Here is an 18,388-nt window from a genome sequence, read left to right as displayed (position 1 = left end):
CTTTGGGTGGCTCCAATCTTTTCACTTCAAGAACTCCCCACCCCCACTGCACACATACACACAGATGGCAAAGCCAACACGCTCACGTCCTTCTTTGGTGGTCTCCACTGGCACACAAGTCCACTGGCATAATTTTGAGAACACCAAGGATGATTCAGCTAGCTCCACATGTATTTTTTATGAGAAATGAGTCAATAATTTGTTTCTCTGCACACTCCCCCAGAGAAAGAACCTAGAGCACAGGGAGCTGTAATCTTAGATTCGTAACTCCACAACAGATCACAGGTGAGAAGACAGCATATGGTGAATAGGAAGCCACTAAGCCATCAATCAGAATTCTCCAACCCAGGGGGTTTTCCCTCAGCCTGATCTGGGTTCAAAAGATGGGGTGCCCTTCATGGGCTCTTCAACATCCTGTAACAAACATCAACCATTCATTCCCATTAATTTAATGGTGTCGTTTCACTAAAGGACTATGCCTGGGAAACTGCTGGGTCTGTCCCTTGGCAAGCATCTTTAACTGCCCATGTCATCTCCAACACAGATGCCTTGGGGAAAATGTAGCTGCCCACCTCCATCTACCTCCACCAGACCCTGTGTCCAACTTCTCTACCACATTCAGCCAAGCCAAGGAGTGAGCCACACACATCAGAAACTTCCTGGTCAGTTTTGACTCAACTGTCCTTCATTAAGTGTTTTGCTCCTATTTTATAAAAATCTGTTGCTATTAGGAATAGAGAAGAGTCAGAAGGGAACCCATTATTACTGTGATTATATGATATGTTATTCCATCTTGAGTGAGTCATTTCCCCTGTCTTTTTTCTTACTTGTGTATTAAGAAGGTTGAACTATAAGACCTCCATGGTCCTGTCAGGCTGTGACCTCAAGTGGGTCTATGTATTACCTGCTAAGTGTTCCCACCCCCCACCTTGTTTTCCTCCCACCCCAATTACAAGAAAGAGGTCACGGTGCTAGGACTCTTGTTCTTACAGTAAGCTTCTGGAGGTGAGACTAATGCAGATGAGATTTAGCATTCACCAGACTTTAGCTCTTGGAGCTGGCAGGAAACTCAAATAATCCACCACCCAAATGCTATGCCTTCAGGCAGGTATAGTAGTATTATCCCCAAGATGTAGATAGGAAAACCATGATCCAGAAAGGCTAAATGATATGCACAAGGATCCCAGCTGTTTTAACAGGTGATACCAAGAGAACTAAAAGCCAAATCTTCCCATTCCTCACACTGATCTCCCTCCAACCACCAGAGTTGTTATGAAAGGGCATTATTTGAGGTGTTAGCCAAAGCTTTAAAAGAAATTACCAAATATAAAATTATGTCTTACAGAAGGAAACAATAGCTGTAGCCCTTAATATTTGTACTATTATTTATGACCAACAGGTGATAGTAAGAGCTTTGATTCTAAGCCCTTTACCAATGAGAAAGCTAGAGATAACTAACATTTTTCTTATTAACCAATCTATTTCATGAATCTATAAATCAGAAACCACCATTAGGAGTATTTATAAATAATGGCAAAGGAGTTCCAACCCGACATATACAGTTGGTTTGGAAGGAGTTCCAACCCAACATATACAGTTGGTTTGGAAAGAGTTCCAACCCAACATATACAGTTGGTTTGGAAAGAGTTCCAACCCAACATATACAGTTGGTTTGGAACTCTTTCCTAGGGGAGAAGAACTCTGCTCTGTTAACCTACCAGGTAACTGACACATTTTACATATGTGTTTATAGTTCTGCCAATTTTTAATAAGAATCTGTGGAAGCTGGAGAACTGTTCTATTTATCTGCAAAATTTCAGTCCATTACTCTAAATAGAAAATCGTTTATTTTAAAAACCAGTGTGCTTCTTAAGCTAAATTTCACTTTCCATATGTGTTTAAGAAGCTCTTTTAGATTCAGATAATTTATTTGAATTACCTAAGCCAAAATGATATTTTCCTAAGAGAAAATTTTCTAAAAATGTGCTCACAGAGAAAAGTATGATTCCCAACATGTACTAAAATTCTCATTTGTGGGCCAGGAGTGGTGGCTCACACCTGTAATCCCAGCTCTTTAGGAGGCCGAGGCAGGCAGATCACTTGAGGTCAGGAGTTCAAGACCAGACTGGCCAACATGGTGAAACCCCGTCTCTACTAAAAATACAAAAATTAGCCAGGCACAGTGACACGTGCCTATAATCCCAGCTACTTGGGAGGCTGAGGCAGGAGAATTGCCTGAACCTGGGAGGCAGAGGTTGTGGTGAGCTGAGATCACACCACGACATTCCAGCCTGGGTGACAGAGCAAGACTCTGTCTCAAAAAAAAAAAAAAAAAAAATTAAAAATTAAAAAAAAAAAATTCTCATTTAAGAACCCCAACGTTCATATTAGGTATGATTCTGCTCTTGTAAATGATCAGTCTTGACTCATTTCATCCCCCTACAAAATTCACACAAGCTACCCCAGAGAATTAGTCTTTGGGATTTTAAAGTATTTTAAAACCCACCACACAGATACAAGCATGGGTTGTTCTGAATCTAGAGCATCTGAGCATCCAAATTCTCTCCTTCCAGCTCTACGTTGGCAGCATTTTGTAGGAAGAGCTACCCTTCACTGGAAAGAGAAGTGGTAGTAGTTCTGTTTTCCCAGAGAAAAGGCTGCTGTCCCACCAACCGCTGGTACTGATCTGAAGGCAGAAAGGCATCATTATGCCACTAGTAAAACATGGAGTCACTGGCCAGGTCTTGATATCCGGCAGGGAGCAAGCTGTTCCTTTCAACGTTCTCAAGCCTGAGTCCTATGAGCCGTTTAGTTCTGAAATGTGTCTTGAGCCTCAACTTGGCTTCCTAGATTACCCACACAACCCAGCTAGACTGAGACCTTGGGAGCCTCTGTAATCTGAAGCAATGAGGGCCCAGCTGAACAAGGCTGGAGACTTGCCAAATGAACTGCCTTATCTTAATCCATCTGGAATGTCCACTAGGAGTAAGAAAACGGAAGGACAATTCCCATAGAACACAAACTAGATAAGAATCTGACATTTTTCTTTGCAATGACTTGACATCCTCACTGTTTCAAAGAAAATCACCTTAATCAGTCCAGTGGCCCTTCCTGCTACCACATGTCCCAGGCACTCATTCAGAAAATGACTTAGAGCATTTCCTAATTCCAACACATCTACAGAGAATTTAGCTTCCTTTAATTTCATCCATTGCCTGCAGGACTAACAACTGAAAACAGTTGCTATAGTTTGAATGTTTGTCTCCTCCAAACCTCATGTTGAAATTTGAGTCCCAGTGTTGGAAATAGGGCCTAATGGGAGGTGTTTGGGTCATGGGGGGTGGATCCCTCTTAAGTATATTAATGTCCTCTCTGGGGGAAGTGGGGTGGTGAGTGGATTCTCACTCCATTAGTTCCCACGAAAGCAAGTTGTTACAAAAAGCCTGGCACCTCCTCTTCCTGTCTCTCACTTCCTCTCTCACCATCTGATCTCTGGACAAGCTGGCTCCCCCCTTCACCTTCCACCATGAGTGACCTGGTCCTAAATCTTCCAGCCATCAGAATTTTGACTTTTCTTTGTAAGTTACCCTGCCTCAGGTATTTCTCTATAGCAACACAAAATGGACTAAAACAGCAGTATAATCCAAAAACCACAAGCTGATGCCTGACTACCTTAGTAAATGGTTGCCTCCAAACTCATTTTAGCAAAGAAATAACTCATCTCAAAAAGGAAAAGAAAACTTTCAGGAAAATAGTATTCCTGTTACCAGGAGTTAATTGGCTATGAAACAGCCAAAAGTCAGCAGCAGATAAAAGAAAAGTCTGCATAACTAGAATAATCAATAGGTAGACATTCAGCAACTATATACTCAATAGAAGACTTGCCAGTGCAGTGGCCATGCATGCCTGCTGCTGCAGGCCCACCATTCCTGAACCAGTGGCTTACATTCCACGTGGAGTAGGAGTAAGCCTTTGGTCTCTTCCACACCCATTCACTGTCATGCAGGGCCTCCAAACCGCCAAAGGATGGGAACAGCAGGCAAGGGTATCTATCAAGCATGCTCCCTCTGTTCTGGACATCAGTCATGCTATTTCCCACCCATTTAATTATTCTTCTGTTGACCACCCACATTTAACTCAGTTTTAAAGACATGACAACAAGGTCTGAGATTTGAGGGATGTACCTGACTCTCTCTCCCCTCCAGTGGTGGTGGAATCTGATCAGCAAAACCAATCTTCCCTGGATCACCCATAAAGGCACTAACCTCATCCACGTTCTCAAAAGCGTTGATGACATCATATGGCAAACAGGACAGAAGGTCAATCACAAACCACGTCTTCAGGTAGTTCATGCGGATAAGTTTGGGGTCAGAAATCACCTCCCCTGCTGGTCCAACAAAGGTGGTATGAAAATTGAGCACAATGTCCACCAAAAAGATAACATCCACGATGCTATCAACAACCAGCCAGGCCACATTATTCTGCCTGGTTTTGAAGGAGACATTATAAGGGACCAAGATGGCTGTATAGAAGGTCAAGATCAAGATGATCCAATCCCACGTGGTCTTAAAAACACAATAATGTAAGATGATGTGAGGGGGAGTCTTTGGTGCCTCTTGCTTGTACTGGGGAAGGATGTCTGAGCCCAGCTGTAGGACCTGTACAGAAAAACATGACCAAGAGAGAACTAAGTTAGGATTTAATTGCAAGTATCTAACCAGTCAGCATCAGTGATTGACAAATGGTCACAATACTCTGGATAAATCGTCAGGTACAATAACAGGTATGAAAGAAGTATGGGAGAATGAAAGTGAACATTATAATAGAAATAATCATAAAGAAACAATTACAAACTACTATTTGGCTGTGAGCCAAGTGTTGTACTAAGCACTTTACACACATTTATTCTATTACACCTTTGTGTAATTCTAAATACACCTTTGTTCTATTAGCCAATTATTATTGGCTCAATTCTAAATACACCTTTGTTCTATTAGTCAATTATTATTCCATAAGTTAGAAACTGGGGCTCAAAAAGATTAAGCAACTTTTTATTCAATAAATATTAATTGCTCTGATTTCATCCAACAGCTGCAGAATACACATTCTTCTCATCAGCACATGGAACATTCTCCAGGATAGACTATATGTGAGATGACAAAACAAGTGTTAACAAATTTTTAAAAATCAAATTCATATCAAGAATCTTTCCTGACCACAGTGGAAGTACACTAGAAATCAAAACATGTGGAACTTGGGAAACTTTATGAATACTTGGAAATTAAACGTGCTTGTGAATGACCAGTGGGTCAATAGAGAAATTAAGAAGGAAATTTTAAAATGTCTTGAAACAAATGAAAATGAAAACATAACATAACAAAAACCTATGGGATACAGCACAAGAAATACTAAGAGGGAAAATTACAGCAATAAATGCCTACATCAAAGAAGTAAAAAGATTTTAAATAAACAACCTAACAATGCACCTCAAGGAACGAGAAAAGCAAGAACAAACCAAATCCAAAATTAGAAGAAGGAAAGAAATAATAAAATAAGAGTCAAAATAAATAAAATTAAGACAAAAAATACAAAAGAGCAATGAAATGACAAGCTGGGTTTTTAAAAACATAATTTAAAAAAAACCCAAACCTTTAACTAAGAAAAAGAAACTCCCAATAAAATTCAAGATGAAAAAGGAAATATTACAAGAAATACCACACAAATACAAAGGATCATTAGAAGCTATTATGAATAATCATATGCCAACAAATTGGAAAACCTAGAGGAAATGGATAAATTCCTGGACATATACAACCTACCAAGATTGAAACAGGAAGAAATAGAAAACTCTAACAGACCAATAACAAGAAATAAGATTAATTGAATCAGTAATAAAAAAAAAATCTCCCAACAAAGAAAAGCCCAGGACCAGATGGCTTCAAAGCTGAATTTTACCAAAGTTTTAAAGAAGAACTAGTACCAGTTATTCTCAAACTATTTTTAAAAATTGAAGGGGAGGGCATTCTTCCAAACTCAATCTATGAGTCCAGCATTACCCTGATACCAAAACCAGACAAAGGCAAAACAAAAAAGAAAACTACAAGCCAATATTCCTGATGAACCTACATACAAAATCCTCAACAAAACACTAGCAAACTGAATCCAACAGAACATCAAAAAAAAGGTATACTCTATAATCAACTGGAATTTATCCAGAGATGCAAGAGTGACTCAACACTTGCAAATTAACAAACATGATGCATCACATCAGCAGTAGGGAAAAAAATGATTATCTCAATAGATGCAGAAAAAGCATTTGATAAAATTCGATATCCTTTCATGATAAAAAAAAAACCTCAACAAATTAGGTATAGAAGAAAGGTACTCAAATGCCTTACATTTGCAGCAACCTGCATGAGATTGGAGACTATGATTCTAAGTGAAGTAACTCAGAAATGGAAAACCAAACATTGTATGTCCTCACTCATGAGTGGGGGCTAAGCTATGGGGATGCAAAGGCATAAGAATGACACAACAGAGTTTGAGGACTCAGGAGGAAAGGGTGGGAAGGGGGTGAGGGATAAAAGACTACAAAATTGGGTTCAGTGTATACTGCTTGGGTGATGAGTGCACCAAAATCTCACAAATAACCACTAAAGAACTTATTCATATAACCAAACACTCACCTGTTCCTCAATAACCTATGGAAATAAAAAAATTAAAAATAAAAAAGACCTTACATGATAAACCCACAGCTCACATCATACTGAATAGGAAAATGTTGACAGCCTTCCCTTTAAGATCTGGAACTAGACAAGAATGCCCATTTTCACCACTGTTATTCAACATAGCACTGAAAGTCCCAGACAGAACAATTAGGCAAGAGAAAGAAATAAAGGGCATCCAAATTGAAAAGGAGGAAGTCAAACTGTCCTGTTTGCAGATATAATCATATATTTAGAGAAACATAGACTACACACACACACACACACACACACAACCTGTTAGAACTGATAAACAAATTCACTAAAGTTGCAGGATACAAAACTCAACATACAAAAGTCAGTAGCATTTCCATACACCAATAGCAAACAATCTGAAAATGAAATCAAAGGAGCAATTCTATTATCAATAGCTACAAAAAAAATTAAATGTCTAGGAATAAATCTAACCAAAGAGAAGAAAAATCTCTACAAATAAAGCTATAAAACACTAAGACAAGAAATTGAAGAGGACACAAAAAATGGAAAAGTATTCATGGATTAGGAGAATTAATATTATTACAATGTCCAATTACCCAAAGCAATCTACAGATTCAATGCAATCCCTATTAAAATACCAATGACAATCTTCACAGAAATAGAAAAAATTAATCCTAAAATTTATATGGAATCACAGAAGACCCAGAATAGCAAAAGCTATCCTGAGCAAAAAGAACAAAACTAGAGGAATCACATTACCTGACTTCAAATTATACTACAGAGTTACAGTAACAAAAACAACAGGGTAGTTGCATAAAAACAGACACATAGACCAATGGAACAGAACAGAGAACCCAGAATAAATCCATGTAGCTACAATGAACTCATTTTCAACAAAGGCGCCAAGAATATACATTGAGAATAGGACAGTCTCTTCAACAAATGGTGCTGGGAAAACTGGATATCCATATGCAGAAGAATGAAATTAGACCCCTATCTCTTCTCATATTCAAAAATCAAATCAAATGGATTAAAAATTTAAATCCAAGACTTCAAACTATAGAATCGATAAAATAAAACTTCGGGGAAACTCTCCAGGATGTTGGACTGGGCAAAGATTTTTAAGGTAAACCTCAAAAGTACAGGCAACCAAGGCAAAAATAGCCAAATAGGATTATATCAAGCTGAAAAGCTTCTGCACAGCAAAGTAAACAATCAACAGAATGAAGAGACAACCTACAGAATGGGAGAAAATATCTGCAAACTATTCATCTGACAAGGGATTAATATCTAGAATATACAAGGAATTCAACTCAACAGCAAAAATTGAATAATGTGATTTAAAAATGAGGAAGTAATCTGAATAGCTATTTATCAAAGGAATACATACAAATAAATGGCTAACAGGGATATGAAAAAATGCTCATAATTACTAATCATCAGGAAAATGCAAATCAAAATGCAATGAAATGTAATCTCATCCCAGTTAAATGGCTATTATCAAAAAGATAAAAAAAAGTGCTGATGGCCAGGCATGGTGGCTCACACCTGTAATACCAGTACTTTGGGAGGCCGAGGAGGGTGGATCACCTGAGGTCAGGAGTTTGAGACCAGCCTGGCCAACATGGTAAAACCCCATCTCTACTAAAAATACAAAATTAGCCAGGCATGGTGGTGGATACCTGTAATCCCAGCTACTCAGGAGGCTGAGGCAGGAGAAACACTTGAACCCGGGAGGCAGAGGTTGTAGTGAGCCAAGATCATGCCACCGCACTCCAGCCTGGGCGACAGAGCTAGACTCTGTCTCAGAATAAATAAATAAATAAATAAATAAATAAATAAATAAATAAATAAATAAGTAAAAAATGCTGGTGAGGATCCAGATGAAGGGGAATTATTACATACTTTTGTTGGGGATGTAAATTAATATAGCAGTTATGCAAAACATATTGAGGTTCCTTGAATAAAAATAGAACTACGATATGATTCAGCAATCCCATTGGTGGGTATATATCCAAAGGAAAGGAAATCAGTATGTCAAAGAGCTATTGGCACTCCCATGTTTATTGCAGCATTATTCACAGTAGCCAAGATATAGAAACAACCTAAGTGTCCATTGACAGATGAATGGAAAAACAAAATATTAATGGATATATGTACCCAATAGAATATTATTTGGCCATAAAAAAAGAATGAAATCCTGTCATTTGCAGCTCCATGGATAACTCTGGAGGATATTATGTTAAATGAAATAAGCCAGGCACAGAAGGACAAATACCACATGTTCCGCTCATATATGAGAGCTAAAAAAGCTGACCTCCTAGAAGTAGAGAGTAGAATAGTGGTTACCAGAGGCTGAGAATGGTACAGGAAGAGAATGTGATAGGGAAGCGTTGGTTAATTGATACAAAATTTCAGCTAGAGTAAAAAAACAGGTAAGTATTTAAGGTGATGGATATCCCAACTACCCTGATTTGATTATATAAATTTATCATCCTATCACATGTACACCCAAAACATGCACATCTAATGTGCATCAATAAAAATCGTTTTTTAAAATTAGTATTTGATAGGAGGAATAAGTGTTCTATAGCACAGTAGAGTGAATAATAATTTACTATATATTTCAAAATAACTAGAAGAGAGGATCTTAAATGTTTCTAGCACAAAGAAATGAAAAATGTTTGAGGTGATGGAGACCTCAATTACCCCAATTTCATCATTACATACTGCATACACGTATCAAAATATCATGTGTACTCCATAAACATATATAATTATGTATCAATTAAAAACGTTTAAATATATTTATTGCTCTGTGCCCGGAACTGTTCTAGGCACTGGACATGCAGCATTGAAGGAAACAGCATAATGCCTGCTCTCATGGAGCTCAGTCTAGCAGACAAATCAAAATCATTTCAAATTGTGATAACCACTAAATAACACTGGGGCAGGCAGAACACTGTGATTTGATAAAATATGACTTGAGTAAGAGAGGGAAAGTGTTTGAATTGAAACCTGAGTGACAACAAAGAATCAGCCATTTAAGTTTGTATGGAAAAATTATCCTAGGCAGAGGGCGTAACTGGCATAATAAGCCTAGGGTGAAATAAGCTTGATATTATCAGGAAAAGAAAGAAGTCCAATGTGGCTGAAGCACAGTGAGTGGGAGGAGGCGAGGGAGAAGATGCTAGATGAGCTCTGAAAGGAAAGCGGAAACTAGACCACACAGGACCCAGTGGAATATTGGGAGGTGTTAGATTTTATTCTATGTACGGCTGGGTGTAACCAGAGGATTTTAGGTAAAAGAATAATAATCTGATGCATGTTTCTAAAAGATCACCCTGGCTGCTTTGTAGATAATGAGTTGGGACAAAGGATTGAGGGAAGAACAGAATCAGGGTACTTGTTATAAACAGAGAAAAAGATGAGATGATAGAGAAAAGCAGTCCAATTTTGTACATATTAATATTTCTGCAGTATAGCCAGCTGGACTTGCTGATGGTAAGAAAGAAAAGAAAAAAAAAAAACAGCAAGGAAGAGTACCAACGACTACATTCCATGAGCCCAGCATGCTGGCTGGTCCAAAGTAGGCACTACAGGACTGTTTTTAAGTGAATGAGTCAACTCTAAGGTCCTACCTAGCAAGAGATGGTGACAGGATCACAAAACAGATCTAACTAGATTCAAAACGCATGCTGTTCCACATCACGGTTACATTTCCCTGAGTAACTCAGGCTTTTAAGGAAGCAGACTTAGTGCAGGAAGAAGTACAGAGAAGGTTGGCTCCAGGAGAGAATCACCAATGGGTTTCATCCTCATTAGTCAAAGGCAACAAGCTGTGCCTTCTCATACCAAGCCAAGCTGGAAGGGACTCCCAGCTGCTCCTCTATGCCACTTGCAGGTTCTTATAAATCTCTAGGTAAAACTCCCTCTTGTGTCATAGGAACTTCTTGTTACCCCTAGAGGTTGAAGACCCTTTAGTAGAGGTAAGATTAGCTGAATACCCCTGTTTCCCCTATGGTTGACACCAGCCCTTAAAAAGGGGCAAAGGAAAGCTAGAAATCCAGAGTGTCAGTGTGCATCTTTGGGTAGAGGAACACTTTCCACCCCTCTTACCAATGCACTCCTACCTACTATGCTTGAGATTTTAATTTCTCTCTCCATGAAAAGGAAATTACATGAGTGTGATTAAGGAAGCTTGGATTCTGAGACCTCAGCAACAAAGAAGTTTGGCCTTTAAGAATTGTTGGGAAAAGCTGAGTGTTGAGAGAAGCTGAGGCAGAGCTTGCATAATGTGAAAGAGTCTTGGAACATGTCCAGGGTCCAGGGTCTAAAACCCCTCATGGCCTTTGGAACACCAAGCTCTGTGTTAAAGGGTGGAAGGCTACCCTGACGCACCATAATCTAAGCCCGGGGCATAAAACCCCTCCTGGCTTCGACAGAATCCATGGCTCAAGGCATAAAACCTCTCCTGACCTCTGGCATGTGTCTAGACTTGCTAGCTCCTTGCTTCTAGCCCTCCCAGCCTCCTAGATCAATTGTGTCTTAGAATTGGCCAGATAAATGCTAAACCATCACAGCTGTAAATCATGTGCTTAATGCAATGCCCCCTTTCAACCCCACATTCTTGCCACCTGTATCTTTGTTTGATCACCAATAAATAGTCTGGGCTTCTAGAGTTCAGGGCCTTTGCAGCCTCCATAACTAGCATTGGCCCCCTGGACTCACTTTGTCTCTCAAACTGTCTTTTCTCATTCCTTTGACTCTGCTGGACTTCGTTACTCCCACGACCTGGTATTGGGTCTGATCACCCCAACAAGAATACAGCAAATAAATGAACCTAATCAGATTTCCATTTCTGGAAAGACAGAGAAGACATATTTTTCCCTATTCCTCCCTCTAAGTGCAACTAAAAGCCTTGGTCATTATATCTAAAACAAATATAAGATGACTCTGAAAGGTATAGAAAAGAAAGTAAACCGGCTAGGAATGACACAGTGGTGAGCTCTCTGGGTTTTCTTTTTGCCTCATGTGTTCCTGACTTGGAGCTGAAGAAGCCAGCAACCTGGAAACTCCACGGAGTATAGACCAAAAAAAAAAAAAACAAAAAACAAAAAACAACGACAACAACAAAAGCCTATTCTTTCCAGCCAAAAGGAGTGGAAAATGGGCAGCCTCAAAAGACAGAAAGCTGTTAGATAATAACCACTCTACTATAACCACATAGCACAGAAAAATTGTGTGCCCCCACCCAGCCTCAGCTAAGCCAGCAGGGCCTACTAGGAAGCCTAGACTTCCCCTTTCTCGAAGCTGTAATGAAGCACCCAATCTCCCATCTCCTCTCCTACTGAGATATTCCAGCCAGAAAAGGCCCCGTAAGGAGCATGGACTTCCACACAATGCCACCTCCACCAACAGTAATGAGGTGCCCCTTTCCCTCCTCAATGGGATGGTCAGAGGAAGCCTAGCGGAGAGTTGGGATTTCCACCACTGCCCAGCAGTCATGAGGTCACCTCCATCCCCCACAACCCAGAGAGGTATCCATGTAAGCTTAGCGAGGAGCTGGAATTCCTATCTCTACCTGGCAGTAACAAGGAGAAGCACCCCACTCAGGTGTCAATGGAGGCTGAGTGTGAAATCTGTATGTTTACCCCAACCTGGCAAAAGTGAGAGGATGCCTCCCTCTTCTTCTGCCATATAAATATTAAACCTGAAATTCAAAATTTAAATAAGATCCAGAGACTACCCAAATGCCAAACTTTCAATAAAAAATTCATTCATTATACCAAGAACCAGGAAGACATCAAATGGAATGAAAAACAGGTAATCAATAGATGCCAACACCAAAATTATATATCAGAAATATCAGACAAAGATTTTTGAACAGCCATCATAAAAGTGCTTTAACAAGTAATTAGGGACAAGTTTGAAACAAATAGAAAGTCTCAGCAAAGGAGATATAAGGAACCAAATGGAAGTTTTAGAACCAGAAAATGTAATAACGAATATAAAAAAAATCCAATGGATAGGCTCAAAAGCAAAATGAGGCCAGGCTCAGTGGCTCATGTCTCTAATCCTAAAATTTTGGAGGCCAATGTAGGAGGATCTCTTGAACTCAGGAGTTCAAGGCCAGCCTGAGCAACATAGTGAGACCCCATCTCTAGAAAACATTTAAAAGTTGCCGTGCCTGGTGGTACATGCCTGTAGTTTCAGCTACTCAGCAGGCTAAGGTGGGAGGAATGGTTGAGCCCAGGCGGTTGAGGCAGGAGTGAGCCATGATCACTCTAGTGTAGGCAACAAAGTGGGCAACCCTGTCTCAGGGAAAGAAAAAAAAAGCAAAATGAAGAAGATGAAGAAAAAAATTAGTGAACTTGAACTTGAAGGTAAAACAATAGAAATTGTCCTATAATTGTTGTTCTGTAATAGAAAGTATCTGAACAATAGAGACATAAAGGCAAATTACATAATGATAAAAGCATCACTCCACCAAGAAGACAGAACAATCCTGATGTATATGTACCAAACAAGAACTGCAAAATATGTAAAGTAAAAATCTGATAAAATCAAAAGGAGAAACAGACCCACAGTACACCTCTCTCAACAACTGATAGAGCAACTAGGTAGAAAACTAGCAAAGATATAGAAGAACTCAACAATACCATCAAACAATAAGATATAGAAGAACTCAACAATAGCATCAAACAATAGGATTTAATCAATATTTATAGAATACTCTCCCCAACAGGAGCAAAACACAGTTTTTACAAGTGTACACGAAATAGTACTCAGGATAGATCATATGCTAGTCCATAAAATAAACCTTAATAAATACAACAATTAAAATCACCAGAGTGTATTCTCAGCTACAATGGAATCACACTAGAAACCAATAAAGATAATGGGAAAATATCCAAACACTTGAAAACTATAAATATCACACTTCTAAATAATCCATGGGCCAAAGATAAAGTGGCAAGGGAAACTTTTATTGAACTCAATGAAAATGAAAATAGAAGTGGGATACTGTTAAAGTACTACAAAAAGGGAAATGTTTATCACTAAATGTTTACCTAAGACAAAAAGTCTTAAATCAATATTCTAAGCTCCCACCTCAAGAATCTATCAAAAAAGAACAAAAATAAAACTAAAGCAAGCAGAAGGAAGGAAATAATAATGAACAGAAATCGATGAAATTAAAAACAGGAAAACAAGAGGAAATCAGTGGTCTTTGAAAAGATCAGTAACATAAAATAACATCAACAAACCTGTAGCAAGACTGAAAATAAAAAGAGAAGACAGAAATTACCAGTATTAAGAATGGAAAAGAGAATATCACTATAAACCCTGGAGACATAAAAAAAAATAAAAATAAGGGAATGTTACAAACAACTCTACACACATAAATATGACTAGTTAGGGGAAATGGACCTCAAAAACAACAAACTACCACACCAATAGCCACAAAATTATTGAGGGAATCAAATGCATAATTTTAAAACTCCCAGAAAAAAATCCCCAGGCCCAGATGGTTTTAATAAATAATGGTGTCAAAATTTAAAGAAGAATTAACAGCAATTCTACACAATATCTAAAAGAAAATAGAAGCAGAGGGAACACTTCTCAATTCATTTTGTGAAACTAATGTTACCCTGATTCCCAAAACCAAAGACAGTACAAAAAAGAAAACTACAGACTAATAGCTCTCATAAATATAGATGCAAATATCCTTAACAAATAGTAGCAAACAGAATTCAGCAATATATAAAAATGAGGCCAGGCATGGTGGCTCAGGCCTGTGTTCCCAGTGCTTTGAGAGGCTGAAGTAAGATGATGTTTGAGGCCAGAAATTCAAGACCAGCCATGGCAACATAGAGAGACCCCATCTCTACAAAAAAAAAAAAAAAAAAGGTCAGGGGTGGTGGTACATGCCTATAGTCCTAGCTGCTTGGGAGGCTGAGGCAGGAGGATCACTTGAGCCCAGGAGTTCGAGGCTGCAGTGAGCTAGCATCACAGCACCACACTCCAGCCTGGGTAACCAAGCAAAATCCTGTCACTTAAAAAAAAAAAAAAAAAAAAGGTTGGGGTACATTTCAAGAGTGCAAGGCTGGCTCAATATTGAAAAAAAAAGCCATGTAATGTATGATATTAACAGGCTAATGAAAAAAATCACTCTTATCAATTGATATACAAAAACATTCAATAAAATTCAACACCCAACACCCATTCATAAAACTCTCAGAGAAAAAAAATAGAAATAGAGGAGAACTTCCTAAACTTAATAAAGAGCATCTACCAAAAAACCTACAGGTAACATTACTCTTAATGGTGAAAGAATGAAAATTTTCCCCCTATGACAAGGAACAAGGCAAAATATCAGCTCTTACAACTCTTAATCAACACAGTACTGCCGTTGCAATAATGCAAAAAAAGGAAATAAATGGCATCCAGATCAGAGAGGATGAAATAAAAATATCCCTATTTGCAAATGACATAATGCTACACAGAACATCCCAAAGAATTCACATAAAAACTTCCAGAACTAATAAGTGAGTTCAGCAAGGTCATGTGAAACAAGATAAACATATAAAAATTATTGTATTTCTACACAATAGAAATGAACACCAAAATTACATAATACCATTTATAATCATTCCAAAAATACTTAGATGTAAATATAACAAAACGTGCAGGAGTTGAATGCTGAAAACAACAAAATGCTGATGAAAGAGACTGAAGAAATGGAGAGACATACCATGTTCCTAAATTAGAAGACAAAACATACTAAAGATATCCATTCACTCCAAATTGTTATACAAGTTTAGCACAATTTCTATCAAAATGCTGGCAAGAGTTTTTGTAGATGTGCACAAGATTACTTTAAAATTTATATGAAAGTCAAAGAAACAAAAATAGCTAAAACAATCTTGAATAAGAAAAATAAAGTGGTTCAAACTCATCAAATTATATACATTAAACATAACTGGGTTTTTAGTTTTGGTTTTAGGTTAATATATCAATTATACTTCAATAAAGCTGTTTTTAAAAAGAAAGTAGGAGGAATCAGTCTAACCAATCACAAGACTTGATATATAGCACAGTAATGAAGACTATGTGGTATTGGAAAAAGAATATAGATTCACAGAACAGAATAGAGATTCCAGAAATAGACCCATACAAATATACTCAACTAATTTTTCACAATGGTGCAAACGCAATTTGTGCAGGAAAGACAGCCTTTTTAACAAACGGCATGGGAACAAGTGGACACCAATAAGCCAGAAAAGGAACCAGGACCTAAGTCTCGCATCTTATTTAAAAATTAACTCAAAATGGATTGTGGACTTAAATATAAAACATAAAACTAAAAAAGTTTTTTTTAGAAAAAAAAAGAAAATCTTCAGAATCTAGGGCTAGGCAAACTGTTCTTAGATTTGACACCAAAAGCATAATCCATAAATGGGAAAACTGACAAGTTGGACTTCATCAAAATTTAAAACAAAAGATTGTGTTGAGGATGAAATGAAAATCTATGACTGAAAGGAATATCTGCAAAGCAAACGTCGAATAAAGAAATAGTATCTAGAATATATAATCTATAATATATAACCTCAAAACTCAACTATAAAAAATGTAAAAGCTGAGTAAAAGGTATCAACAGACATTTACCCAAAAGGAGATACAGATAACCACTAAGCACATGAAAAAAATGTTCAACTCATTAGCCATTCAGGAAATGCAAATTAAAGCTACACTGCGATATTACTACACACCTATTAAAATGGCTAAAATTTTTTTAAAAAGGGACAACACCTTTCAGAGAATATTATAAACACCTCTACACAAATAAACTAGAAAATCTAGAAGAAATGGATAAATTCCTCGACACATACACCTTCCCAAGACTAAACCAGGAAGAAGTTGAATCTCTGAACAGACCAGTAACAGACTCTGAAATTGAGGCAATAATTAATAGCTTATCAACCAAAAAAAGTCCAGGAGCAGATGGATTCACAGCCAAATTCTACCAGAGGTACAAGGAGGAGCTGGTACCATTCCTTCTGAAACTATTCCAATCAATAGAAAAAGAGGGAATCCTCCCTAACTCATTTTATGAGGCCAGGATCATCCTGATACAAAAGCCGGACAGAGACACAACAAAAAAAGAGAATTTTAGACCAATATCCCTGATGAACATTGATGCAAAAATCCTCAATAAAATACTGGCAAACTGAATCCAGCAGCACATCAAAAAAGCTTATCCATGATCATGATCATGAAACCATGATCAAGTGGGCTTCATCCCTGGAATGCAAGGCGGGTTCAACATATGCAAATCAATAAAGATAATCCAGCATATAAACAGAACCAACGACAAAAAACACATGATTCTCTCAATAGATGCAGAAAAGGCCTTTAACAAAATTCAACAACCCTTCTTGCTAAAAACTCTCAATCAATTAGGTATTGATGGGATGTATCTCAAAATAATAAGAGCTATCTATGACAAACCCATAGCCAATATCATACTGAATGGACAAAAACTGAAAGCATTCCCTTTGAAAACTGGCACAAGACAGGGATGCCCTCTCTCACCACTCCTATTCAACATAGTGTTGGAAGTTCTGGCCAGGGCCATCAGGCAGGAGAAGGAAATAAAGGGTATTCAATTAGGAAAAGAGGAAGTCAAATTGTCCCTGTTTGCAGATGACATGATTGTATATCTAGAAAACCTCATCATCTCAGCCCAAAATCTCCTTAAGCTGATAAGCAACTTCAGCAAAGTCTCAGGATACAAAATCAATGTGCAAAAATCACAAGCATTCTTATACACCAATAACAGACAAACAGAGAGCCAAATCATGAGTGAACTCCCATTCACAGTAGCTTCAAAGAGAATAAAATACCTAGGAATACAACTTACAAGGGATGTGAAGGACCTCTTCAAGGAGAACTACAAACCACTGCTCAGTGAAATAAAAGAGGATACAAACAATTGGAAGAACATTCCATGCTCATGGGAAGGAAGAATCAATATCATGAAAATGGACACACTGCCCAAGGTAATTTATAGATTCAATGCCATCCCCATCAAGCTATCAATGACTTTCTTCACAGAATTGGAAAAAACTACTTTAAAGATCATATGGAACCAAAAAAGATCCGGCATTGCCAAGTCAATCCTAAGCCAAAAGAACAAAGCTGGAGGCATCACACTACCTGACTTCAAACTATACTACAAGGCTACAGTAACCAAAACAGCATGGTACTGGTACCAAAACAGAGATATAGTCTGATGCAACAGAACAGAGCCCTCAGAAATAATGCCACATATCTACAACTATCTGATCTTTGACAAACCTGACAAAAACAAGAAATGGGGAAAGGATTCCCTATTTAATAAATGGTGCTGGGAAAACTGGCTAGCCATATGTAGAAAGCTGAAACTGGATCCCTTCCTTACACCTTATACGAACATTAATTCAAGATGGATTAAAGACTTAAATATTAGACCTAAAACCATAAAAACCCTAGAAGAAAACCTAGGCAATACCATTCAGGACATAGGCATGGGCAAGGACTTCACATTTAAACACCAAAAGCAATGTCAACAAAAGACAAAATTGACAAATGGGATCTAATTAAACTAAAGAGCTTCTGCACAGCAAAAGAAACTATCATCAGAG

At 38.0% G+C, this 18,388-nt stretch overlaps 1 protein-coding gene across 5 annotated transcripts in view; it reads right to left on the bottom strand.

The window, feature by feature from the left end:
* Positions 1–18,388, bottom strand: part of KCNH1 (potassium voltage-gated channel subfamily H member 1) — a 462,440-nt gene that overhangs the window by 343,331 nt on the left and 100,721 nt on the right. For 3 of the 5 annotated variants that reach the window (XM_003814202.6, XM_034946118.3, XM_063597325.1), the window contains one exon: positions 4,185–4,658. In XM_003814202.6, the coding sequence (XP_003814250.3) occupies positions 4,185–4,658 (474 nt within the window). The remainder of the gene's footprint in view (positions 1–4,184; positions 4,659–18,388) is intronic. The other 2 variants (XM_003814201.6, XM_055108472.2) reach the window with 1 other exon arrangement.

Source organism: Pan paniscus, chromosome 1 (assembly GCF_029289425.2).
Source record: "Pan paniscus chromosome 1, NHGRI_mPanPan1-v2.0_pri, whole genome shotgun sequence".
Lineage (NCBI taxonomy): Eukaryota > Metazoa > Chordata > Mammalia > Primates > Hominidae > Pan > Pan paniscus.
Note: the sequence above shows the minus strand (reverse complement) of the source record. Positions and strands in the feature narration are given on the sequence as shown.